Here is a 26,386-nt window from a genome sequence, read left to right as displayed (position 1 = left end):
TTCCCGCGCTTGTTCATGTTTCCCCGCCTTTTCGAACTTGGCGCTCGGCTCGCCCATTTCCTGCCCTATTTCCTCCCTCTTCTCGCGTCAGTCATCGCCCTTCGGCTTCGGCCGGGCCCCCAACAACAAACCGTCTCAAACTTCCAGTCGCCGGCGTTCGGTGCGTGTCGATGAGATGCGATGTTAGGGACCGACGCCTTTTGGAGGTCAATCATCTTGTCAACGGGGTGCACTCCAAGCGCCGTGTCCATCTAAAAGGCAGTGGATTTCACTGACAACTCTGATCCTCTCTGGTCCAGCGTTTTGACAGTTTTCTTACCATTGCAAGTGCAAATGCAGTCAAATAGGCCAAAACTGGAGAAAATTAAGAATGCGCTGGCAGTGTAGGTGACTGACTGCTTATCTTTGGACCAACACTTCCATCATTCCTTTCCCCCAACATTTTTTCCAGCTGTGTAGACACGCGGTCGCTAATGCTGAATAACTCTCGTCCGAGCAAGACATCAAACCGCCGGGAGCTAACAGGTGGCGTCCATTTGTCTAGCTCGCGGTCTCTCTCGCACCCGCAGGCGAGGCGTCCGCAGGGCGTCCGCAGGGCCCGTGGGCTGGGCACGAGTTGTGAGCCTCGCAGGGGGTCCCCTCGGGGCTCCCTAATGCCTGACAGAAGTATGAGATGATAATTTGCCCGTGTTGTCACTCCGGACAGCAGAAGTCGCTCCCGGGATGCACTCTGCTGGTTACTCGCAGGCATGTCCCCTCGGAGGTTAACTGCTATTCGCAGACATGTCCTCTCGGAGTCTCCACTGCCATTCAGTGTCAAGAGACCTGTTGCCCGGGAGTGTCGAGTCCTCCCAGTTCGCTGAACCCACCGTTTTAAAAAATAAAGGGTGAAAACGAAATAAAATTGGCAAATGCACATAGTAGTAAAGTGTTGTCGAATCTCGCAGTCATTCTTGCGGGAAAAGTTCAGGGGGAAATCAACGGGGAAAAAAACATCCGGCACCGTGGCGGGAATCGAACCCACGCCGCGCCGCTCGCGAGCCGGTTTGGCCGCGAAGTGGCTGTCCGCCTTTCTGGCACACACCTCATTATGACTAATTGAGCTTAAAGGGCGCAGCGCCACGGATAGGCCCATTTGACTGGCGCGACGCGGCACCGCACAGCACCGCGCAGCGACAATATTCTCATAAGTCATTCCGAGCGGACTTAACCGCCTCTAACGGGCTCGTCTCGTCTCGTGCGAATAAAAGGCCCGACTGGCGATAAGCCCGTGCCAGCTGACTGTCTCTCTCGCACCCTTACGAGCGAGACAGAGCGACGCCCGAAACGGGGGTCTGGCATACGTAGTCTGGCACGGCCACCGCGCGGACGGCAGTGGACCGACGGGGAGACAATGAAAATGCCGCCCATCCGAAGCAGCAAGCACTGTGTGTTTATGCAGCTCTCTTGCCGAGCTTGCCATACTTTGTATTTGCGCTGCGCGCAATAAACAATCACACACAAACACACACACACACACACACACACACAAACACACACAGGCGCAGCCTTGACCGTGGCCGGCCTGTCGTCTGCCCCCCGGCGGGTATCAACCCAATCAGTATTTGTTTTACTGACGCTAGGAAGCTGATGAGGGAACTCGCTGCGCCGGGCTGCGCCCATGACGGCCCGCGGACAAAAGGGCAAGGATTTCCTGTCTGTGAGTCACGGGGTTGTAAACGCCGTGCTGTGATTGGCCGTGGCCTTAATTTGGGAACGTACCCTGTCAGCGAAAAGGAAGTGACCGCCCGGTCAGACCGATTCATCAATCAACAATTATTGCCTCGTCGTCCGTGTCGCCATGGTGTCGCGCGGAAGCGCTCTCATTCGCTCCTTCTCCTTATTCCTCCCTCCTCTGAGAGAGAGAGAGAGAGAGAGAGAGAGAGAGAGAGAGAGAGAGAGAGAAGGGGAGGGAGGGAGAGGGAGAGGGAGGAAGACAGAGAGAACCGAATGCCACGCGGCGGAATCCCAAGCACGTCTGCATTGCGATGTAATATCAGCATCCGAGACTGCTTGCTGCCGCCGTTTCTGCCGCCTTTTTGTTTTCGTTTTTCGAATACGGCTCGTGGAGTGCGGCAGGTGCAAGAAGGCGCTTCACTTGCACTCTCATCACACGGAGCCGCGACTAGCCGCCTGGCAGGGCTGGCATGTGCCATTCGAGCCGTTCGAGGTGAGGGCAATGCCACGGCCGCCTGAATAATCAAGCGATACCTCTAGTTGCGGTTGTTGCCGCCGCTACCTGTGGCGCCTTATCTAGGCGGTAACAACAAAAACTAAAAAAACTTGACTCCCGCCGTTTTTTTCTGTCACGTTATACGCACTGCAAATTGCGCGCGAAATGAGCGAGCGGCCTTTGCAGGAGTGCCACCAAAGTGCCACCGCGGCAACGCCAATCTGAATCTGAATGTGTCGCCACGTGGATTGCGGATCCGTATCTTTCGAGGCGGACACCAACTCGGCCGTATTATTCAAAATATCGCGGAATACATAGTAGTCGGCTCACCTTTACCGCAGTGTTGCCAACACACGCGAGGTTACGCCCGCGTGTGCCGCCTTGCAGCCGGCAACCCTGGAGTGCACGCGCGTCTTTCCGGGAGAATTTGTCACGTTGGTATCTGTACCAGGTTCTGGCAAACATAGTAAAAGCACGATGGGCTCCGCTCCGATTGTCCCCGAAGGGGTGCGGGTGCTCAGGGAGCTGTCAGTACTTGTCAGGGAAGGGAGCGTCTCCGCTTTCCCGCCAAATTGTGTTGGAATGCGTCCTCAGGCCGCTCCCGACAGTGTACCCTGGCCACACCCGAGGAAGAACCAGAGAGGTGTGACAGTGGCTCTTTTTTTTCTCGAGGGGCGTAAAGGGCGCGAAGCTTTGAATTGTCAACAGATTTATGTATCGGGCTTGCCGTGCCTCGTCTGCTCGGCCAGACGGATGAAGATGGATGGGCAGCCTCGCCCTGGAGTCTCCAGGCTGGAGCCCTGGACCCTTCCCTGGAGCGCTTTGATTACCCTGGAATAAACGCAATAACGGCTACCGTGTGGCACACGTCAAACTAGCTCGTCTCGCCTCATCGCCGGGGCCACTAGTCCAGATCAAAAATTCGTAGTTTGTCTTCCTTTTTTTAGCGGAGGATGGACCAGTAACTGCGTGAATAACGTTGCTCTTAAAACACGGCGTGAGGAACTGTAAGGGCCTTTTAAAACGTCTTTAGTAGTCATTAAAATCTTTTTAAGCGGCGCTTACCAGAATCTCACTGCAACTTTTATAGTAATCGCGAATCACGCTGAAAAAAGAAACATCCTGAGACATTTTTCACTCTTCTTTTAATTCCTTTTGATTCTAGAGATTGGTTTTGGAGGGATTGGTGGCGTGGGAAGGCTCGTCGTTTCCGGTGGCCTGATTGGTGGGCCGGAATGTGCCGTGGAGGAAGGTCCGAAGGTCCGAAGGGCCATCGCGTTTTGTTTTTGTTCTCATCGATTCGTCTTCACGGATTTGCCCATGAGCTTTAGCGCCCGTTAGTCCGGCTTACCTATTTTTCTCGTGCCCCATTTCTTATTTTTCCTCCTTGGCGCACTGTGGCGTGGGCGGTTGCCGGCATGTTTGATCTATCCTGTACAATGTTGTCGGCCAGAGGCCCTGCTGTTGGCTGGCCGGGTCGGGCCGGGTACCGTCTGCGCCGCGTCTGCGTTGGCGAAGTCATCGTCCGGCTGAGGGCTTTTGCCTGCCGCTGAAGCCGCCCTTCAAGTCTCCTCCCACGGACTCGTGGAAGGTCCGTAGTGCAGGACCCCCAGCTGGTCAACAACAAGGACTAACGGTGCAGCACGGCCTGGTTTGGCGTTCTGTCCTGTGGAACTTCTCCTCGCCTTGTCACACCCAGCGAACTAGCCGGCGAGCCGCGGCGAGCCAGCAGGTGTGCTGGTTCGGGTTTGGTTATTCAAGTTTCCCGCTCGGGATTTGTCCTCTTCGGCTGCTTCACGGACTCGCGCTCTAGTCCGCGCGATGTCAGACTCTGTCACCACGTCGTGATGCGGCGGGAACGCCCCGCCCCGCCCCGGCCCCCCCCGCCCCGCCGCGCCTAGAGCAAGGCCAATAATTAGATGCACGCCGCCAGCCGGCACGCCGCTCGGCATCCCCGGGGATCCCGGGTTCGAATCCCGGCGGCGCCGTCTTTGTCTGTCGGTACAATGGCTCGGCTCCGTCCTCGTCGCTCGCACCGCCCCGGCCCGGCAGTGCGACGGAGACGGCACCAGCGCGTCTGGAACGCAAGTCTTGTGCGTGCCCTGAGTGTCACTGCCCCGCCCGGCACCGCCTGCACCGCCTGCACCGCGGCACTCCAGGTTCGCATTTATAAGTGCGTTTTTCTCACTTGGAAATGTAGCGCTGCAATGGCTGCACGAAACGCCGCCAGTACACCGTAAAAAGGCAGGGCAAAAAAAAAACAACAAAAAAACAATCATGATGTGTGAAGTCGTCCTGCTCGCTAGTTTGTGCATTTTCTGCAATGAGGCAAAACTGGCCCTCTAAAAAAATTATTCCCGTACAAAGCATTTTTCTTTGCGTTTCTTCTTAAAATTTTATTCAACATGTTCGATGATTTATTAATTTTAGAACTGAGAAAGTAAAACGCAATACCCTGTCCCCTTTAGACGGACAAAAAAAACTTTCATCATAATGGGACTCAATCGGGGCGATCGAGAGCAGTATGTTTGGGCCGCCGCGTCGCCCTGAAATTTGAGAGTGCAGTCCAAGACGGCGGCGTGCTTCGCCTCCGCCGACCGCCTCGCTCCGAAGCGGCGTTCCGTCACTCTCGCACTCGTGGGGCGTGCCGTAGGGGAGCGAGAGAGACAGTCGGTCCTTCGGTGTCCTTCGGGCGGCAGGTGAAACCGCAGACGACGCTGAGGGCAGGGCAGGCCTGGGCAGGCTTGGGCAGGCCGCCGCACTGCGGGCATGGGGGTCACCGCCATGGCGCGCCACCTCGGGGAGCGTCCTTAAGCAGTCACAGGTTTCGTTAATCAATGATCGCCGCGTCTCCCTCGCACTCCGAACCGGACGCCCAGCGGGTGCGAGAGAGATCCACTGCATCGCTCTTCGCGCGGAGGCGCCTGGATCGCCCCTCCGGGGCTGCAGCCCCGATTCCAAACTTGTCGCGCCGTCTCTCTCGACGGGCCGCCCCACGAGTGCGAGGGAGACGGCCTCGCCTTGCACCGAGCCACTTTGGCTGCTTTGGCCGGTGTTCGCCGGCCACTTTGTCCGACGGCGAATTGTATTAGGCTTTATTGATTTATTGATCGCGAAAACTGGGCCTGCTGGACGGCGACGGCAAGGCCCCGCCGCATTCCCTGCTGTTGTTGTTGTTGTTGGATGCAGTTGTCAAATTACGAGCCGTGCGTGCGGGATTCACAGCACGACAGCACTGTAAGAATTTTGCGTACAGTTGATGACATTTTGATCAAAGCTGTCAGAAATTGGTATCACAGTTATCACAAATTCATCTCAAAGTGATCAGAAACCAAAAGTTTGACTGTGGATGAGCAGGGTCTTTTGTCCTGGGAATTTCATTCTCTCCCCTTTCCCTTCCGCGCGATAAAATAGAAAGGTTTCCCGGGGAAACAGCTCCAAATCATATCCCGGCCGTCCCGGCCACGCCGGCCAACGGGTCCGACTGCTTTGACACCGTCCGTCAGGACAGGATGTGTCCCTGGGACAAGGAGCCGAACAGTCTCACCGGAACCCCGAGGGCTGGAGGCCGAAGGCCTAGGCCCTAGGTCACCTGATTTTTTGTCCGGACTTGGAATAAGACGGAATAAAGGCGGAGGGGCGAAGAAGATGCAACCTCACGAAGGCTGAGCCTGCGCTTGCGACATGGCGTCCACGGTTCTCTGTCTCTCTCGACTGCCCTGGGGCGCACCACGAGTGCGAGAGAGACGGAGCGGGATCTGCCTGCAGCAGGGCATTAGTGTGGGCCGGGCTGCTCAAACTCGTCCGGGGGTCACATGACGTCACCGGGGCATTTTTTCGAGGATGCAACGTTATGCTCATCACTTTTTGGACCCCCACCTCCAGCAGAGCGATTCCGGACAGTGCCGCCTCCCTCGCTCCCATGCGGGACGCCCCGTGAGTGCGAGAGGGACAGAGCGACGCGTTCGGCCTTCTGTATCTGGCCGCGACCATCCATCTCTCCTTTGCGACCCACATCGCCACGTCGTGACGGCGGGCGTGTCAAGGATGCTACCATTGGCCAGGGACGCGCGGCACCCAACTTCGCGACCTTTGGCTAGATCCTTGGGTGATTAAGACTTCGACGTGCATAGGCTAGGCCCTTGCTGTGTACAAAAGCATCTCTCCAAGAACATTTCCTCAGGCCAAGAGCATTTATTCAGTCAGATCATTTCTTCAGTCAGATCATTTCTTCAGGCCAAGAGCATTTCTTCAGTCAGAGCATTTCCTCAGGCCATGAGCATTTCCTCAGGCCATGAGCATTCTTCAGTCAGAGCATTTCTTCAGGCCAAGGGCATTTCCTCAGGCCAAGGGCATTTCCTCAGGCCAAGAGCATTTCTTCAGTCAGAACGTTTCTTCAGGCCAAGAGCATTTCTTCAGGCCAAGGGCATTTCTTCAGGTCAGATCCGGAAAAGGTTGATAGCCGCGGCCTCAAGACCTTGAGCTCAAGACCCTTGTCTCTTTCGTCCTCGCGCAGCGCGTCCGTCCGGCACTTGGTCGTCAAAGGTGTAGTAGAATCATACAGTACGTAATTTATGACACTTGACGCGCAGCGTGCATGTAGGCCAGCCAGGCCAGCCCGTTGCGGGACAAATGGTGACCCAGCGTAACCTGTACACCCGCGTGTCGTAGACTTCGTCGCCCACATGCGTGTCGAACACACACACACACACGCGCGCGCGCTCGGAGTGCATCATAACGACACGGGTACATTACACCGAGCCTGCTTATTTGCATGTCGCTGTCGCGCGTATCGCGGCGGCTAGCGGTGCCTGTAATTGTGGGTGACCATTACAAGCAAGTCGAGCGGTTTGATGGATCCGACCGCGGAAAAACGAACACTCTTGCACTCACTCACACACACGCAAGGCAGCAGAAGACGCACCGACGCAAACACGGCAGCGTGTCAGAAAGCGGCAAGGGCGAATGCTAATGCAAGGTAACTGTGCTCCCGACAACGTTGCGTTTGCGGAGTGGGCTTTATCGAAACGGTGCTGGTACCTACCAGTCCCTTAAAAAGGATAAAGAATAAACTGAACAACTTGAGCTGTCCACATTTGTTGAACGGCGACTAAGGATTGCTTAAAAAGCTTTGAAATGCTCGCTGTTTGAGGGATGTGGCACACTCTCTGTCCGATTTTTATTTCCTTGTTATTTATTTGAGAGAAAGTTGGCACTCCCTTCTTGGCGGGAACGGCACGTGCATCAAGTTGGCCCACGTGTTCAATTGCCGGTCAGGCGGCCAGGCAAACACCACTCGCGTAGGCAAACGGTGGCGACGTTAGGCAAGGTTCGGCCGGGCGTGGCGGCGTGTCGGCGTGGCTCTGGAACGGACCCCACCGATGGAGAACGACCACCGGTCATTCATACCAGAGTCGTGGGCGGCGGTGCGTCGTCCGATGCCTCAACCGATTGTTTTTAGGCCGCGCTGCGGTCCGGCACTGCTAGTTTGGCAGTTTGGAACTCCCGCCCCCCATTGTCTGGGCGTTCATTCATTGGTGCATTGATTTATCGATCTACAGTGCGTGATCCCTGCCGGCCTGCATCGGGGGTTATTCAACGCGTGTGGTGGGATAATATCGCTAGGTTGGCAACGCAGGGCGCCACCCGCGGTGCGAGGTTGGCTAAACTGATTCTCCTGTGACGCGCGGATCAATGCACCCTCTGCAGCAAACTCCGCGTTGTTTTTCCACTCACCAGCAGGCTGACTCCGAGAGTCGGTCGGACCCTCCGTCTCTCTCGCACCTACAAGGGACGCCCCTGTGAGCGAGAAAGTCAGTGCGGAGGCTGCAGCCTCGGGCCAACATTACCTTCCCTAATCCGTTAATAGTCAGCCGGGCCACCCCCACGGTGACGCAACCCGTGCGGACAGACACCACTACTTAGACACACTAACCCAGTGCAGTGGCTGCGTCCGCTCTACGACCGGCGTGACGAGCTGGCCCGGCCAAAGGCCCGGCTGCAGGCCCGGCTGCAGGCCTGGCCCGGCTTCGGACGCAGACGCAGCGAGCGGGTGAAAGTGGATGCAGCCCACATCAATGAGCGGGAACATCTGAAATTCATATCTCGCGCGCGCCATGGCACCTCACACACACACACACACACACACACACACACACACACACACACACACACACACACACCCGCATTGGACACGCGCGATTATTATTGGCTGCAATGGCGCGAGCAAAACGCCCTGGCATTAATCTGACGCGAACTGCAGGGCTCTTTGCGAGCAGCCGGTCCAGCCACCTTTCAATTACCAGTTAATTTTATTATCCCCGAAATACACCGAAGGCATGCGATCGACAAGATAAGACATGTCCATTTTTTTCGTTCGTTTTGGTTTTTGTTTGGCAGTGTACTGCATAATGCATGCGCTGGCCCGCGGTCGGGATGCACGCACTGGGTGTGTTCCAGGTCCATTGGCGGTGCCCCGGCGGTGCGTATGGAACGTAACCGCCACTTTGGGCGAGTTTATTGAATTGGTGCGTGGCCTGGGCGGAACCAGCCGAAAAAAAATGTTTCCTCGGAGGAAGAAGATAATCGCTCTAATTGCAGACACCGGTCAGTCGATCACTCTGCTCGGCCTGGTCCACAGCCAGCGTACTCAGCAGAGAAAGCGCCTTCAAATGGTTTCCGATATGACTTCGTTTATCATGTCGCGTGTGTGAGTGTGCCGGTCTGTGCGAGTGTGTGTGAGAGTGAGGTGTTTAGGTTGCACCGGCCTGATGCAATCTGGAACCCGTATGGGGAATAGTCAACGAGGTTATTATGATTTATCCTTCCCCAACACACTAGTTCACGAGCCCTTTCCTCCAAGATCGCAATCTGAGATGGAGATAGGTGAGCCGCGTGGCGACGTTTTGGAGAAGTAGTGTGCATGGGGCATACCGCGGGTTTGGAACTCGACGACACGGGGTCGTTTTTCAAACTCCGACTTCTAGACTAAAAATTCGTAAGATTCTTTCTTGGTCAGTGACGAGAAAAGGTGCCGCTTTTCGTAGGAGCAGCGCGTATTCTGCGAGTAAGTCCGTGATTCACCGCCCGCTTCCGACTGCTTATTCGCAGCGCGAGCTGCATGTAATGGACTTCCGGGCACCCGTTTGTCGTGCGCATAACGCGCGGTCGTTATTAATAACTGCGAATTGCGGGCTGGGCACGTATTTGCAGCCACATGCCGCTGCTGGCGCGCCATGGCGCCGGCCGGCGTGTATGTGGGAGGAATGTGTGTGTCCAAAGCCGTGCCTGCAAGCGAGCCGTGAGCGCGAAGTGCAGTCACAAATACCGGCAGGGGTTGTTTCAGTTGTGCGGCAAATTCTCCAAGCTCGCAGTGCGTGGCTGGGGACTCTGGACCCAGAAAGGCGACTCAATTACTGGCGGTATGATTTCCCCGAAGCACGAGGCGGAGGCTGTGTGAGTTGCACATGCACTGCGAATAACGTTGGGGTAACGTTTGTGAGCACCAGTCTCGCAAACTTGGTCAGAAAGTCTTTTTTTTTTCGGGCATTTGTCGCCGCTTTGACTGCGGCAACACTGCCTCTAAAACCACTCTTTGATGTCCTCTGCAAGTTGACGCGGCGGACGACACGACGGACACGTCGTCAGGAGGCCTCGAGTCCTCCGTCGGAAGTGACCTTGCGTCTCGCTGCACAAGTAGCAGGCCCGCATGGAGCGCGTTATGGCCGTGCCGGCCGCCTAGCGCAGGCCGCCTTGCGCGGGCCAGCCCAGGCCTGGCCGGCTAACAAGCCGAACGCATCTCATCATTCGAAATGACCCAAACTTGGCGACCGGCAGCAGCGTCGCCAGCTCCTCGACGAGCCTGGCGACACAGACGTCACCGTACGATACGTGCTGAAGCGAAGAGTGGGCGAACATCTCGCGCGGCTAGACGCGCGCGCGTTTGTGTGCGGGAGGGTCTGGTGCGGTGGGGGCATGGAGCGGTGGTGGCTGCGAGTGATGTGACAAGGGAAGCTTTTGGTCGTTCTTGTCGCTAGTTTTCGTCCGGATTTCTATCTAGCGTGCTTCGCGCGCCCTTCTGCCCGCTGCATGCCTCTATGCGCCCCCGTCGTCACTATCGTATGCAAATTCTTGGCTGTCACACACACACACACACACACACACAGGCTCGTTATGTCGGCATTGCGCGTGAAAGGTGCGCACGCTCCTCGCTCTGCATTGTCATTGGCTGCTGATTTACGGGTCGTGAAGGCGTCGCGAAGACTGTTTCTACGTCAATCGGCCGCTCGCGGTCGTGACGGCGGTTGTACCGTCGGAGGTGCGATGGGCATTCCTACGCGATCAATGTTACAAATGTAACGAAGTCGGGGAAAGGACGCGGAAATCCATCATCTTGTCCGACAAATGGTTATCCTGTCGGCGGGAAAACGACAACAAGCTGCAACGGGAGCGGCGGCGGGCGGCGGCGGGCGTGCCCGCGGGCCGTCGTCGCTCTGTCTCTCTCGCTCTCGCGGGGCGTCCCGCAGCGGAGCGAGAGAGACGGACCAGAGCGGTGGCGTGCCGCCGCGTGCCGCGAGGCGCCGACAGCTATCGGTTCGTTTTTCACCTGAATGACGAGACGAGGCCGCCCACTCCACGCAGCCTACACGTGGTGGGCTCACCGGGACTTTTCAGATCTTAAGAAAAGCTTCAAGCAAAGCCACTGCCTCACTTTAAGCTCATCTCGGCTCATCTTGTCCAGGACTTGACTTCAAGCTCTGGTTAAGCGCAGTAGGACTCCAGTAGGGCTGGGGCATGATATTAACAAAATTCAGTCATGTCTTAAACGCCTGTTTTCCTGTATTTACCGCGACTCCGCATCCTCCAAAAAGCACGCCTTAAGCGAAGACGCCACGTAAGCGAGCGCGCTTACGCGGCGTGGCTTTCAAAGCCCCACTAAGTGGCCGCACAAGCATTCCTGGCACATTTTGCCGCTGTTTAGTCGCTGGCGTGTTCAGATTTAGCCGAGTCGACGACGCGAGAGGCGTCAGAGCGACGGCAGCGAGCATGCTGCTGCATTAAATGACACGACAAGGAGAGGCCGACACTCACCAACAAATATCACGTATGGCCAACGCCCACAGGGCCATTCCACGCCAAACCACCGAACCCCTAAAATGACCTATCTCAGATTTAAGTTATTTTTGGTTGACTTGTAGGAACCAACCCCCTGAACTCCCAAACCAAGGGATTTTGAAAAATATCAAACGGTTTAGGAATAGGAGCACTCTGAATATTGAACTTTTTACTTAAGAATTATTTTACATTTTTCATGAAATTTTTTTTTTTGAACGCCAGTGAGGGTTTTGGTTTATGATTTCCTTTCTGATAAGTCCGAAGAAAGGTTGAAGTGGGTTAAGCACTCTGGTGCTTCCAATTTGGGTATTTTTACTTAGTGAAATTAGTCAAAATTACTAAAAATTTGCTCTACTGAAAATACGTTGTCATGGATTTGGCTCATTTTTTGGTCAAATGAAGGTAGTTATTGGTCGAACAAATCCCTGAAATAAAACCTTTGACTTGGGCACATCTTCAACTTAACGGGAAGAAAAGTTGAAATTTCACTGGTAACGGTTTCGTTAAAATGGCCTGAGCACCAACAGTTTCTTCTCGCATGAAGTTCTAGGACTCAAAATGAGATGAATATGAATAAAAATCAATTCAATAAGAAGTATGGAGTCATGTATCTATTTTTGAATGCATTGCGCATTGCAGTATAGGAAGCCAAGTTTGGAGATAACGACTAAAATTTCGACGTAACTCACTGGTAGTATCAAACTCCAATTCATGCTATAAAACCTTCATAAACAGTTACACATGATTCCCTTCTTCTTATTGAATTGATTTATATTCATATTCATATCATTTTGAGTCCTAGAACTTGATACGAGAAGAAACTGTTGGTGCTCAGGCCATTTTAACGAAACCGTTACCAGTGAAATTTCAACTTTTCTTCCCGTTAAGTTGAAGATGTGCCCAAGTCAAAGGTTTTATTTCAGGGATTTGTTCGACCAATAACTACCTTCATTTGACCAAAAAATGAGCCAAATCCATGACAACGTATTTTCAGTAGAGCAAATTTTTAGTAATTTTGACTAATTTCACTAAGTAAAAATACCCAAATTGGAAGCACCAGAGTGCTTAACCCACTTCAACCTTTCTTCGGACTTATCAGAAAGGAAATCATAAACCAAAACCCTCACTGGCGTTCAAAAAAAAATTTTTCATGAAAAATGTAAAATAATACTTAAGTAAAAAGTTCAATATTCAGAGTGCTCCTATTCCTAAACCGTTTGATATTTTTCAAAATCCTTTGGTTTGGGAGTTCAGGGGGTTGGTCCCTACAAGTCAACCAAAAATAAGTTAAATCTGAGATAGGTCAGTTTAGGGGTTCGGTGGTCTGGCGTGGAATGGCCCCACACACTTTCGGAATTTTAATGAAATTTAATGCTGTGCTCGGCCAAATTTTCAGCTCTCAAACTGCCTTTGCTTCTTCTTTTTCTGTGTCAGAGTGTTCGCACCATGACGCGCCCGTTGACAGTTATCGCCCGACAACGTGCGTCGCGCCGCGCCACGCCGTGGTGCGCTCTTGGCGTTATTAGCCAATCAGAGAAGGCGCCGGCGTGGGCGTCTGAACCGCCTGAACCTCCTCTAGGTGGGAGACAATCCGACCGTGCCTTTTCGTTTTACGGCCGATATCCGGTCGTTACAGCTTCGCAGAGCCACCTCGCCGTCAACATTACGCCCCCAATCGCAAATTCCTCGGAAAAAAATCCTCACTGCGAAGAAATGTTTTTGTTTGAAATTGCCAGAAGCCTGTAGTTTTTATGCACTGGCTTGCGCAAATAATAATAAATTTGGCCGTGTGGCCGCGCGGCATCTAGATGGCGTTTGATATACGGCGTCGTAAGGCGAACTGCTGGTCGGCCAGGACGTTCTCGGAAGAGGCCAGCCACTGGGCTGCGCGCTGCGCGGGGCTTGCTTCGCAAAATGAGCAACGTAACCAACCGGGGTGGGAAACAGAGGTTAGGTTCACTCTCGGCGGGAGTCCCCGGCATTCAGCTCACTGTCGCGACCTTCCTCAACAACCCGGTGTGTGCGTCGTCGCTCTGGCCTCAGCTCGTCATTAATAACAGGAAACATTCACACGGACAGACAGACAGACGTACTGGAAGCTGGAGCACTGTCCGGATGACTCATGTCCCGAGGACCACTCCACCTGGGCGGGGCACGCTTCGCGTTATCTTTCGCGGGTAATCCCGGCGGACTATTTTTACTTCCCCTCTCGTCTCGCGGAACTTGATTCATCAATGTGATCGATCACCTCCGAGGCGAAGGCGAGCATCCATATGTATCACGGTTCGGCCGAAACATTCATTGTAAGTCATCGGTGTGTTCCCCGGACGAACTGCCGCGCCGTGCCGCGCCCACTTCCGACAACGGCCTGCTTCCCGAAACGAGGAAGGGGTTTGCCTTTTCCCTGCACTCTACAAAAAATGTCCTGTCAACGCCGTTAATTTATTACCAATGTTTGCTGTGAACTAGTTCACGGCGTTCACTGTGAACTAGTTCACGGCGTTCACTGTGATCTCGGTTACAGTGTTCACTGTGATCTGGCCACAGTAAACGCCGGGAATTGGAGCCTGATTTGCAGTCCTTCGGTGCTCAGCGGCGTCAAACTCACAGTGTTTACTGGGGACCAGATCACAGTGAACACCGTGAACAAGATCACAGTGAATCCCGTGAGCAGTTCACAGTAAATGCTGTGAATTGACCTACAGTGAAAACTGGTAATAAATTAACGGCATTTAAAAAGGATACTTTACACCGAGCCTGCTTATTTGCATGTCGCTGTCGCGCGTATCGCGGCGGCTAGCGGTCCCTGTAATTGTGGGTGACCTTTACAAGCAAGTCGAGCGGTTTGATGGATCCGACCGGGGAAAAAAACGAACACTCTTGCACTCACTCACACACACGCAAGGCAGCAGAAGACGCACCGACGCAAACACGGCAGCGTGTCAGAAAGCGGCAAGGGCGAATGCTAATGCAAGGTAACTGTGCTCCCGACAACGTTGCGTTTGCGGAGTGGGCTTTATCGAAACGGTGCTGGTACCTACCAGTCCCTTAAAAAGGATAAAGAATAAACTGAACAACTTGAGCTGTCCACTTTTTGTTGAACGGCGACTAAGGTTTGCTTAAAAAGCTTTGAAATGCTCGCTGTTTGAGGGATGTGGCACACTCTCTGTCCGATTTTTATTTCCTTGTTATTTATTTGAGAGAAAGTTGGCACTCCCTTCTTGGCGGGAACGGCACGTGCATCAAGTTGGCCCACGTGTTCAATTGCCGGTCAGGGGGGCCAGGAAAAACACCACTCGCGTAGGCAAACGGTGGCGACGTTAGGCAAGGTTCGGCCGGGCGTGGCGGCGTGTCGGCGTGGCTCTGGAACGGACCCCACCGATGGAGAACGACCACCGGTCATTCATACCAGAGTCGGGGGGGCGGCGGTGCGCGTCCGATGCCTCAACCGATTGTTTTTAGGCCGCGCTGCGGTCCGGCACTGCTAGTTTGGCAGTTTGGAACTCCCCCCCCCATTGTCTGGGCGTTCATTCATTGGTGCATTGATTTATCGATCTACAGTGCGTGATCCCTGCCGGCCTGCATCGGGGGTTTTTCAACGCGTGTGGGGGGATAATATCGCTACACACTAAATCCTAGGGGACTTTTTTGTACATAACTACGCATAAATTAGTTCATAACTTATGGCCAGTCTTGCGCGTACTGAACTACGCACAATTTTGTCAATAGCCTTCCGTACAATTTCACTGTACACAGCTTATGGACTTTTTTGTACATAAAGAAGAACATTTCAGAAATGAATCAAATGCTTATGAATAATTTTTAGACGTACTTAGCTTATGTACAATGGTACGATAGTTGTGCATACTTATGTACTTTTTCACAATCATTCAAATTCTATGGACAATCATCAAATGTTCATAACTTATGCAGAAAAGTGTACATAATTATGTACTTTTTTAAATTATTGGACAAGCCTCAGATGTTCATAATTTATGGACAAAAAATGTACATAAAAATGTATTTCCAAAACATATTGAGAGTGCTTTTGCTAAACTTAAAATGTTCTTAGCTCATGCACAGAAAATGTCCATAACTCTGTATTGTGCCGAAGACAATCTCACCAAAGCTTCTCACCACGCTGAAAAAAAAAGTGCAGTCGAACCTTTTGTTTTGTCCAGGAAGTCGGCAGGAACGAGTACACAAAAACAACCGTTTCAATATTATTATTTAAATTTATTCTTGTACTCTCGGCATGAAAAAAGTTTAGAGGTTTATCTTTGATGGTTCCCAAATTAACTCTAACCAATTCATTTAAGTAGAGAAGAACAATATTTACGAGTTCAATGCAGCCCTGGCAGGTTCTTTCTTCTTTAAAAATTGCACCAAGCCTCACTTTGGAATTGAATTGATTTACACTCACTGAAATGAAACAAGAAAGAAGAAACAAACATAAGAGGAGAAGTTTGTAAAAGCAGGAAACACATTTCAAATATCTATAGATATTTTAAAAATAGTGACTTACCTCATATAATCTTTTCTTTAACAAATTCTGGGAGGCTGGGTGATAAAATCACTGCACAGTTTGTGGTGAAATGATAAGTTGCCATCCGAAAGGGTGTTGTCACTGTAGGTACTTGATGTGGTGTAATGCACTGTGCGCATTTGAAGAATCACCAAATAAAACTAAACTGTACTATTCCTGTGGAAAATTAAAAACATAGGTGGGCGAAACTCAGAATATTATGAGCAACGATCATTGTATCAAAAGCAACTTACCTTAAAGTGCAAAAATAGTAGTTCCTTCAGGACATGAAATCAGAAGATGAACTGTGCTCTTAAGTCCAAGAAAGATTGCCACTAAAAACATTGCAGCACTTTTGAGGGGAATTGGGTTATAATGACACACCTGAAAAGGAGACAAGCATAGCTAAGTTCTATAGTAATTGTGTAAAATTGATGAAAGCAACGATAACTGACAGAAAAAAATGAAATAAAGACTTACCTTGGTATCATCAATGTCATATAGGCAGATGGACTGACAAATCCATTGTACATGTAAAATCCTGAAATCAGAAAGTTATAATGTTAAAAAATTTACCTGAGAATTAAACCATTTCTCATATTCACATATATTTATTAGGAAGAAAAACTAAATATAGACGACGGAATTGTTTTGAATGTGGGAGGGTTATGAATACAAGAAAGTGACAATTTTCTACAAAGATCAATGTTGACAAAAGAAGGAAGTTAATGAAACACACTCTTAGCTGATACAACAATATAACAAAATAACAAAGCCCGGGTCACCCCGCTAAACTCGTCAAAGTAAAAACGAAAATAAAAAAATGTTATGCTTACCGTACAGAAACCGGGAAAGTAACTTTCGAACACTCGAACCTTTCTGTGCTTGGACTCGGAGCGCAGCGCAAGAATCCTTCCACAGAGTTTTCATCTTTTCTTTTGCCTCACACGAATTCATCCAAAAATAAAGTTAAAACCACCCTTGAATAAAATGAACCGAATGAAACATGCTGTTGCATGTATCAGCTGTTTGTTTTGATGTCGGAGTCGGTCGGAGTGGGGTGGGGTGTGGGGTGGCAAGAAGTTAAGCGAATGTAAAATTTTTCATACACATGTATGAGAAATCACCCGCACAGCTTGCCATAGATTGAAACTTCAAATCAGTGGTTTGATTTAGGCATTGTCCCTCGAAACTGTTCGCTTTGTTTGCCTTTAGACTGAGGTTCGAGTCAGATGGTACGTCTGCTTCGTCGAGATCAGATTGATTTGTGAAGTATTCATGAAGTATTCATGTCAACTTTTATTTGCAGGAAAACCAAATTGGAAACCAAACCATAACTTGCGTGTGATCAAGGTGTGATGTGATGCCTACCTCATCCGAGGGTCAGCGATTTTGACGTGGTAACTAGACATTCTATTTTATTCTTATTAATGTTGCTAGATTGATCTGTTAACAATTCTTGCTAACCTAAGCCCTTTTCTGTTAGCAGCAAGCTCTCCTTCTCCTGACTTTGAGCCAATGCCAGAAACTCCAAATCTATCAAAATGTAATTTTCTGGGTGGTTGCCTCTATTTGTTGTAAGTACTGCAGACTTATCTTACTATTTGATTGAAATCATAACTCAGCTAACAAACCTTCATTGCGCTCTTCTGATTACAGCCCAAAATGAATGTCAAGACTGCGGGATCTCTATCCTGCGGAATTTGTAAAGATGGGCCAAAGCACAAGGGAACGGAAGGATTTGGAAGTCACTTCAGGAACTGCCATGATCCCCTTCAGTCCTATCCTTGTGGCCAGCTTGAATGTGGGAAAAAATTCATCACCAAATCATCTATGATCAGGCACATTGCCACTGCTCACCTGGATTTGTTTGAAGATCATGATGGGGCTGGACCTAGTCATGGCAATGTGACACTGCAGCCTACTAGTCCCGGATCCTTCTTACCAACTTTGCAGGATTACTCTTATGATAATGATGACGATACTTTCAGTGTGTGCTTTGAAGAGAGTGCAGCAGAAACTTCAGCAAAACAGCAGAATGAATCATTGCAAGACCAGTTAAACAATGCGGCAGTTCAAATGCTTCTAGATTTACGGTCCAAAGCAAGTTTAACTGGGAAGGCAATTGAAAGGTTTGAATCTGGCTGCAACTGTATGATTCAGCAGTTCTGGGGGAAGTTTAAAAGAGATCTTGACCTCCCGCTTGATTCTGAAAGGTTTAACCAAAGAAGATGCAGCTGAAATATTGAAAGATCTTGTTGATGTCCAAGATCCTTTTGAAAACTTGAAGTCTATTGAACAACAGCTAGATTATTTTGAAAAGAAGTTTGGCCTTGTGAAACCCGAAGAAAAGTATTTAGGTGACCGTTTGGACAGAAGACTGGACCCTCAATCCAACACCTATGTTCAAACACAAGTGACTGAGTCTTTTCAATATGTGCCTATTATTAAGACACTTAAAGCTATCCTCTCAAATAAGAAGAACAGAAATAGAATTTTCAAAGACTTAGTAAGTAAAGATGGAGTTTTGCGGTCTTTTGTGGATGGATCCAAATTCAAAGACCATCCATTTTTGTTGAAACACAAGAATGTTGTGCATATTCTATTATTCTATGATGAGCTTGAGATTGCAAACTCACTAGGTTCTAAAACTATAATTCACAAGCTTGCTTGCTTCTTTTTTCAAGTTTTAAAACCTACCTGCTGAAGCATCATCAGAACTTTCTTCCATCCATTTGTTGGCCCTTGCATATGCTGATGACATGAAAAGGCCGGGTGCTTTCAAGAAGGTTCTTGCCCCTTTTTGTACAGATATGAAGAAATTGGCATCAGAGGAAGGAGTTACTCTTGATCTTGATGGAGAGCCCTTTGTCCTACGGGCCATTTTGACAAATCTTACTGCAGACACTTTAGCTGCCCATGATCTCTTAGGATTCTTGAGTGTTGGAGCAAATTACTTTTGTCGTAGGTGTATGGTGTCTCGAGCAGAAGTCAGAGCTAATGCAAATGCTGTTGGTATTCCCAGAACCCCCGAACTTCATGCAGCCCACCTGGAACAAGTGCAACAACGGAAGAAATTTTCATCAGAATGTGGAGTTAAACGCAGTTGCCCCCTGGATGATATCCCTTACTTCCATTGTGTAGAAAACAATGTGTTTGATGCATTTCATGATTTACTGGAAGGGGTTGTACCACTAGTAATCAAGTTAGTCTTGCGTCATTACATTACCAAGAGAAAGTTTTTTAATGTTAAATTTTTTAACGGTCTGGTAGTATCGTTTGATTATGGATTGCCTGACTCGAAGAACAAGCCCAGTCCAAACTTTGACCTTGACATGTTGACATCACCAAGAGGAAAGTTGAAGCAAACAGGATCTCAAATGTGGTTTTTGATGAGAGCACTGCCATTTATCCTCGGGGATTTGGTGGAGGAAGGAGATCCTCACATGAATTTGATATTTTTACTTCAAGACATAATGCAGATAATTTTCTCATTTGAGATTCAGAATGGAGATGCAGACCGTCTTGACACTTTGATATACAATCATAATGCACTCTTCTTTACGCTGTTCATAGAGACTCAAGAATTGCATGAGGAAGAGGATGAACAAGGATTGGATGAGCAGGAAGTCGACGGAGCAGACAATGAACAAGGAGTGGTTACGCAGGACGTCGATGAAGAAGACAATCAAAAAGAAGTGCATGAGCAGGAAGTCGAGGGAGAAGACAGTGAGCAAGGAGTGGATGAGGAAGAGCTTGTTGAAGAAGAAGGACTTCTTAAAGAGGAGACAGAGCAGGAACAGACAGTGGGTAAAAGTGCCAGGAATAAAAATAAAAAGAACAACAAGAAGAAAAAGAACAGCAAGAAGAAGAAGAAGAAAGTTTAAAAATATATGTTACAAACAAGCTTCATCACCTCAAACACTATGGAGACATGGTACGAGAAGTTGGACCTCCTGTCAGAGTGTGGTGTGCAAAATTTGAAGGTAGAATGAAAATATTTAGGCAACATGCTGCTATTTGCTGCTGCTTTAAGAACCCACCAATGACAATGGCACGGATGTTTCAACTCAGCAATTTGAAGTCCATCATCAGTGAATGTGTAGAATGTGCTATTGATTACCAAAATGGAAAGAGTGTCCAGCTGAGTGAAGTCCTTTTGAGTCCTCATGGGAAACTTTTTGTGAAGGAAGGTTTCACTGGTAAAGAGGAACTTATTTTTACCAGAAGTGCCACTGTGAATGGAGAAGAATATCGTCCGGGACTGTTTGTGTGTCTCCCAGGATCGACACCATCTCGGCTATTGTTTGCTCTCATCTGTGATGTTGTTGTTGTCGACAAGAAGGCTGTTTACTTGGTGTTGAAGCCTTGGGCAAATGGGGGGGTAAGTGCTAAGTACAATGCTTGTCATGTATTCCCTCTTGTGAATCCAGACCTCCAAGTAATGAATGTCTTGTCTCTTGCTAACTTCCGCTGTATTGCTCCCTGGACTGTTGATAACCATCCTGAGATTTACCTCTCCCTGCGTACCACTATTTTGTAAAATAGTTAAGTGTGTAACTACAATGAATGCATTGTAAGGCTGAGATTGGCTTGCCTATAACTTTGTTGAAGTTTCCAATTTTATTTATAAGTACCTTTTTAATTCAAAAGCTTGAGTGAGATAATTGTTGGCGAGGAAAAAACATGTTTTCAATCTTGCTAATTGAGATGTCTGCACAATTAAGATTGGCTGTAATAATTGGTCCCTGGTCCTTACTTAATTAATGCTGCTAGTAATTTTATTTGCCTGTGAACTTGTATGGAAAAGAATTTGTGAGTGTATTTAAATGTATATGTGTCTTATGCCACAACTTCAATAAACCTGCCCAACTTTGTTGAATTTCAAATTTTTATTTCCAACCTCCTTGAAATTAACATTTTTTTTTTTCAAAAACTGTTCACTTTGAAATAAATTTGAAAATAAAGAAAACATCTTGTTTAACAAAAATACACATTGCAGCTGCAAACAAACAATATTCAAAGATTGACATTTAAAAAAGAAATATAATTTAACAAAGGAACTTCTCCAAATTATTTATTAGAAAATAAATTATTTATGTGAGTGTTATACACTCAGATACCTTGAGACAATAAAAACAAAATTAAGGAAAGTACAGCAACAGGTGTCTAGATTTGGAAAAAAAAAAACTAAGGTTGAGAGAGGGACTTCCACAGTTCAAATTCTGAGGAATTCATCATATCTTTTTTGCCACAGTTTTCTCTGATTTTATAGAAACAGATCTGAAGAAAATGGAAAGTATTTCTCCACCCATATGGGTATCGCAAACCAAATACAAAGAAAGACTTAAAGAGCCAATCAATGCCCTTGAGAAATGAATTTGTAGATAGCTGCACTGCAAAATCATCTAAGATCAAGAATGTCCTAAGGATGTTTTCGGTGACTGGATTACGGACCAGCACCAGATAAGGCTGCACTGATCCAGCTGCTTGTTGCCTTTTAGATGAGATTAATTCATCAATATTCTCGTTTGGCTGAAACAAAACATAATGAAAAATTACTGCAGCCTCATAAATACAAAGGAAACAAACATTTCATGTGCCATAAAACGTACCTGTACAACCAACACCAAATCTTGCTCTAAAGCCCAAGTGTGTGACACGTCTTTTTCTCCAGACTGAGGGATATCATGAGGTAAATGTTGAGAGAGAAGCATCAAAGCTTTCACGACATCTAGAGGAAGAATGAGAATAGCAACTCAAAGAATTTATCAAGGGTGTCAAAGCAATGTCTTATAGAATGAGATATGATTCCATAATTACCATCATTGTAGGCAAGGGCCAGTTCTCTGCGCTCAGGTAGAAGTAACATCTTTGGCAGCATCTTTGAAAATGGTCGACACAAAGTCCTCTGCTTTAGGATACAACCTTTTGGGAAATCTTCCTTCATCTAGATTAGATGGAAGCAAAATAAAATACCGTCTAAAACAAGATCTTTCATTAAAAATTACAAGAGTTCATGTTTAGAAATACATACTACTTCTCCATCATAGTTTTTCAAATGAGGATATTTTTCAAGCATTGCTCTGATTGGAATTCCTTCGAGTCGTAGTTTCTGACGGTTGTTAAAGCTTGCAGCCATTCCATCCAGAATTTGAGCTCTTTCATGTCTTCCAGGCATTAGTTCAGCCATAGACTGAATCTGTAAATAATTTAAATGATTCCTGTAGTAAATTTATCAGTTTAAGGTGATTGAATGGTCATTTTGTTCACTTACCGCATCTTTACCCATTAACTGCGCCTCTTCAAAAGAGTCATCATTTCCTTTTGTTTTCCTCTTCCGGTTTTTCCTCTGAAATGGTCTTGAAGCATTAGCAATCCACCCAGAGCTGCGTGGATGGTACACATGGTGCTGTAAAGATAAGAAAAAATTAACGAGTTTTGTGGCACTAAGATAAAAAACCTCAAGCTTTTAAAAGAATTTTCTTTACCCATGGCTGGCTGTTTTCATCAAGAAAGTCCTGCTGCTGATACACTGGAACAGCAGTTACAAATGACTTGGCCAATCCTTCCTTCATTTCAGTGGTGACATCTTTGGGATTACTGGTAAAACAGAAGAAACAAAATAAACCAGGGCATACATTAAAAAATGAAGAAACAAAAAAGGGGACAATGAAGGAATAAAACACAACACACCAAACATGTTTCTCATGTAAATACTGGGTCAGAAATCTGATGACTTTCTTGCGCTCAGATGGTAGTAAAAGAGTATTGTTTCTTAGCTTAGCAAGTATCTCTCTATCAGCTTTCTTTGAAGACAGCCGCTCTCCCAGAATGCTGAATATATCAAACTTGAAAAATCAAACAAAAAAAGGTTACAAAAAAAAATTGATTGAGACTCAAAACACAATACAGTCAAGATAATAAAGTGAAAAAAGAAACCTGGGGTAAAGTGTCAGCAGCTATTGAAGCTAACATCGAATTCACAGCACGTGGAACAAGGACTTGAGAAGTCCTACTCGAGCCAGCTTTACTAGCTGAATTTACATTACATGGAACATGGACTTGAGAAGTCCTGCTGGAGCCAGCTTCTCTTGCTGGATTTACATCATGTGGACCATGGTCTTGAGATGTCCCGAGGGAGCTAGCTTGAGCTTGACTGGCTGACTTTTGAGGCTGAGCAGATACCGGAATGCCAAAGACTTGCTTGTAAGACACCGCAGTACTGAGATGAGAATCATCGTCACTTGACTCCCCATCAGGTGATGCAGATTGATGCCAGGAAGCTCCGGAGCTTGAACCTGGGGCATCTTCAGTGGCACAAGCTTTACTCAAAGCTGAGGTGCTGCCACCTGCATTACTCAAAAAAAGTTCTTGCCACTAGGTAGGATGGTTTTTTGAGGTTTCAAAGCAAAGCTGGTTCTCTCTGCAAAGGTAACAGTCTTCGCAAGCTGATTTGTCGCAATTCTCTGCCGAAGCGAGACTGGATCTCGTGTTGGTGTTGAACTGATGTCACGACCACCTCCAAATTGATTTGGTGAGCCAACTGGACTGTTACGGTGTCTTGAGTGAGCTGGACTCGGAGTGTTTCTAGCTGAGGAATTACTGCGAAGTGACCTCCGTACAACTGGACTGGTCGCATTCTCAGGAGTGGCTTTGAACCCAGTGTCAACCTGCAAAACAAAACAAAAACTGAAAATTTTTGAAGGATGAACAAAAAAACAACAAACAAACAATCAAAACAACCATAACTAACCGTTGCATCTTTAAATGTGTCATCATTCTGCAAGGCCTGTATAGCCACTATTTCTGCTCCCTTGAATTTCAGAGCCAACAGGAGTGATGGGCTTGCTTTTAAAAAACTCAATCCATCAAATCCTTCCTCTGAAAAACACAAAAACACCAGAAAGTGAGAAAAATCTGTTTACATTAGAGCTACTTTAACACAAATAAAAATTCAGAGACAATTATGTATCTGATAAAAGTCTCTGATGTATTAGAAAGGTTATGTAAACAAGAGCCAGAAGAAGGAGAAGAGGAGGAAGACAAAGCGGAGGGGCCGAGCGGGCCGAGCGGGCTTAGGGACCGGCGAGTAAAGGGGGAGGGGAGGGGGAGGGGGAGGGGAGGAGGCAACGATTCAACGATCTCGACTCCATCTCAAATTAAAGAAACGGATGCAAGTTTTGGAAAGGACGCAGGGGTCGGCCAGAGATGAGGATTGAAACAGCCTGACTCCGAAGATCGTTTGCTCCGCTATCTCTCTCGCACTCATGGCGCGTCCCTTCGGAACGTGAGAGACGAGCGAGAAAACGAGTCTTTAGAACAAAGTAGAATGCGATCTGGTTACCATCGAGGGGCCGCACTAACAGGCAATCGGCTCAGCACTGAAATACACGTGGAAATTAAGCCATTGGGCACACAAACAGCACAAACTCGCCGAGTCGTGTGGCGTGTGTAACGCTAGTTCGGTCGGAGTCGGTACACACATCAATGTTCTCACCTTCAAGCCGACTGACGATAGCTGGGGCGAGTCCTTTGACTCGGAGAATGTGGGGTAAATCAACACTGCTGGGCAATGACGACGCCATGGTCGAATCATCGAATCACACTTTCTTCCTCCGTTGGCCTGACCTTGGCTTGGGGGGGATCCACTGAACTGCGCTGCTCGTTCGCGCCAGTGAGAAGGGTGGGTGTGTTCACAAACCAATCACCGCCATCGGTCAGATAAAATTTAAATGCATTGGACCGGCTGGTGTCCAAACGCACATATCTGCTTACTGTGTGCGTTTTTCTATGATTCTAGTGTTTGTCACGATATAAATGAAGGAATAGAATAGATTACATCTTTGCTCCATAATAGACAGACGGACTCAAATAAAACTAATCCGAGCTTCCCGCCGCTACCCCGAGCACGAGAGACTATCGATGCTGGCCGTACGGAGAGCCTCTCGCGCGCGGGGTAGCGACGGCGAGTACGGCGGCGGGCGGCGAGGTCGACGCCGCCTGTGAAGCTCGGGAAGGCAACCCGCCCGCCACGCATGTGTTACGGGACTGCCTACTCCCTGGCTTGCAGGCGCCTGACCTGGCTCCCACTTCAAAATGTTCACAAGCCGCCCGAAGTAATTAAAAAATAGACGAGCTTCCATATTGATCTTATCTACCCCCCTTTCTTTCGCGCGTTATCTCATGAAAAATTTTATGTCCAAATTTTTTGAACCAATGATTGTACATAACAAACGCACTTTGCGTATTGTACATAAACTGTGGATAGCTCACACGTCCTCCCAAAATCAGGTTTGGCAATTGTACATAAATTATGAACAAAGTTGATTGTACATAATCTGCGCATAAATGATTGTACACTAAGTCCGTATTCGGTAATTTGTACATAAATTACGAACGAAATTGTCAACAAATTATGAACAAATATGTTCTTATCTTATGAACATAATTGTTCTTAAGCTGTTCACAATTCTTTGTACATAATAATGAACTTTTTGGGGCCGTGGTCTGAGTGCCCCAAATTTGTCCATAAATGTGGACAAATTTATACAGACTTAAGTACAATCCAATAGTCCATAAATTATGTATCGAAAAAAGTCCATAGGAGTTTAGTGTGTAGGTTGGCAACGCAGGGCGCCACCCGCGGTGCGAGGTTGGCTAAACTGATTCTCCTGTGACGCGCGGATCAATGCACCCTCTGCAGCAAACTCCGCGTTGTTTTTCCACTCACCAGCAGGCTGACTCCGAGAGTCGGTCCGGACCCTCCGTCTCTCTCGCACCTACAAGGGACGCCCCGTGTGAGCGAGAAAGTCAGTGCGGAGGCTGCAGCCTCGGGCCAACATTACCTTCCCTAATCCGTTAATAGTCAGCCGGGCCACCCCCTCGGTGACGCAACCCGTGCGGACAGACACCACTACTTAGACACACTAACCCAGTGCAGTGGCTGCGTGCGCTCTACGACCGGCGTGACGAGCTGGCCCGGCCAAAGGCCCGGCTGAAGGCCCGGCTGCAGGCCCGGCTGCAGGCCTGGCCCGGCTTCGGACGCAGACGCAGCGAGCGGGTGAAAGTGGATGCAGCCCACATCAATGAGCGGGAACATCTGAAATTCATATCTCGCGCGCGCCATGGCACCTCACACACACACACACACACACACACCGCATTGGACACGCGCGATTATTATTGGCTGCAATGGCGCGAGCAAAACGCCCTGGCATTAATCTGACGCGAACTGCAGGGCTCTTTGAGAGCAGCCGGTCCAGCCACCTTTCAATTACCAGTTAATTTTATTATCCCCGAAATACACCGAAGGCATGCGATCGACAAGATAAGACATGTCCATTTTTTTCGTTCGTTTTGGTTTTTGTTTGGCAGTGTACTGCATAATGCATGCGCTGGCCCGCGGTCGGGATGCACGCACTGGGTGTGTTCCAGGTCCATTGGCGGTGCCCCGGCGGTGCGTATGGAACGTAACCGCCACTTTGGGCGAGTTTATTGAATTGGTGCGTGGCCTGGGCGGAACCAGCCGAAAA

General features: G+C 48.5%; 3 protein-coding genes and 1 long non-coding RNA gene across 7 annotated transcripts in view; 2 read left to right on the top strand and 2 right to left on the bottom strand.

The window, feature by feature from the left end:
• The window catches only part of LOC117648673, a 60,039-nt gene that overhangs the window by 17,477 nt on the left and 16,176 nt on the right, over nt 1-26,386 (top strand). The window lies entirely within an intron of this gene.
• On the bottom strand, nt 15,296-16,698 carry LOC117648710. 2 transcript variants are annotated; one of them, XR_004587951.1, is made up of 5 exons: nt 16,688-16,698; nt 16,332-16,392; nt 16,106-16,235; nt 15,852-16,028; nt 15,296-15,748 (listed from the first exon to the last, which is right to left on the bottom strand). It is a non-coding gene; the product is annotated as an uncharacterized LOC117648710 (long non-coding RNA). The 2 variants fall into 2 exon arrangements; XR_004587950.1 differs by lacking the exon at nt 16,688-16,698 and having other exon boundaries at nt 15,570-15,748; nt 16,332-16,461.
• On the top strand, nt 17,189-19,753 carry LOC117648681. 2 transcript variants are annotated; one of them, XM_034391359.1, is made up of 3 exons: nt 17,189-17,251; nt 17,341-17,428; nt 17,511-19,753. In XM_034391359.1, exon 3 carries the CDS (start codon nt 18,614-18,616, stop codon nt 19,736-19,738), a length of 1,125 nt encoding a protein of 374 aa, XP_034247250.1. In that variant the 5' UTR covers nt 17,189-17,251; nt 17,341-17,428; nt 17,511-18,613; the 3' UTR covers nt 19,739-19,753. The 2 variants fall into 2 exon arrangements, with proteins under 2 accessions (XP_034247250.1, XP_034247240.1); XM_034391349.1 differs by having other exon boundaries at nt 17,198-17,251; nt 17,338-17,428.
• Nucleotides 23,189-24,482, bottom strand: LOC117648694. The gene is made up of 3 exons (XM_034391360.1): nt 24,352-24,482; nt 23,608-23,735; nt 23,189-23,524 (listed from the first exon to the last, which is right to left on the bottom strand). Exons 1-3 carry the CDS (start codon nt 24,437-24,439, stop codon nt 23,213-23,215), a joined length of 528 nt encoding a protein of 175 aa, XP_034247251.1. The 5' UTR covers nt 24,440-24,482; the 3' UTR covers nt 23,189-23,212.

The sequence above is a fragment of the Thrips palmi genome, unplaced genomic scaffold (genome assembly GCF_012932325.1).
Source record: "Thrips palmi isolate BJ-2018 unplaced genomic scaffold, TpBJ-2018v1 HiC_scaffold_10, whole genome shotgun sequence".
NCBI classification, from domain to species: Eukaryota; Metazoa; Arthropoda; class Insecta; order Thysanoptera; family Thripidae; genus Thrips; species Thrips palmi.
Note: the sequence above shows the minus strand (reverse complement) of the source record. Positions and strands in the feature narration are given on the sequence as shown.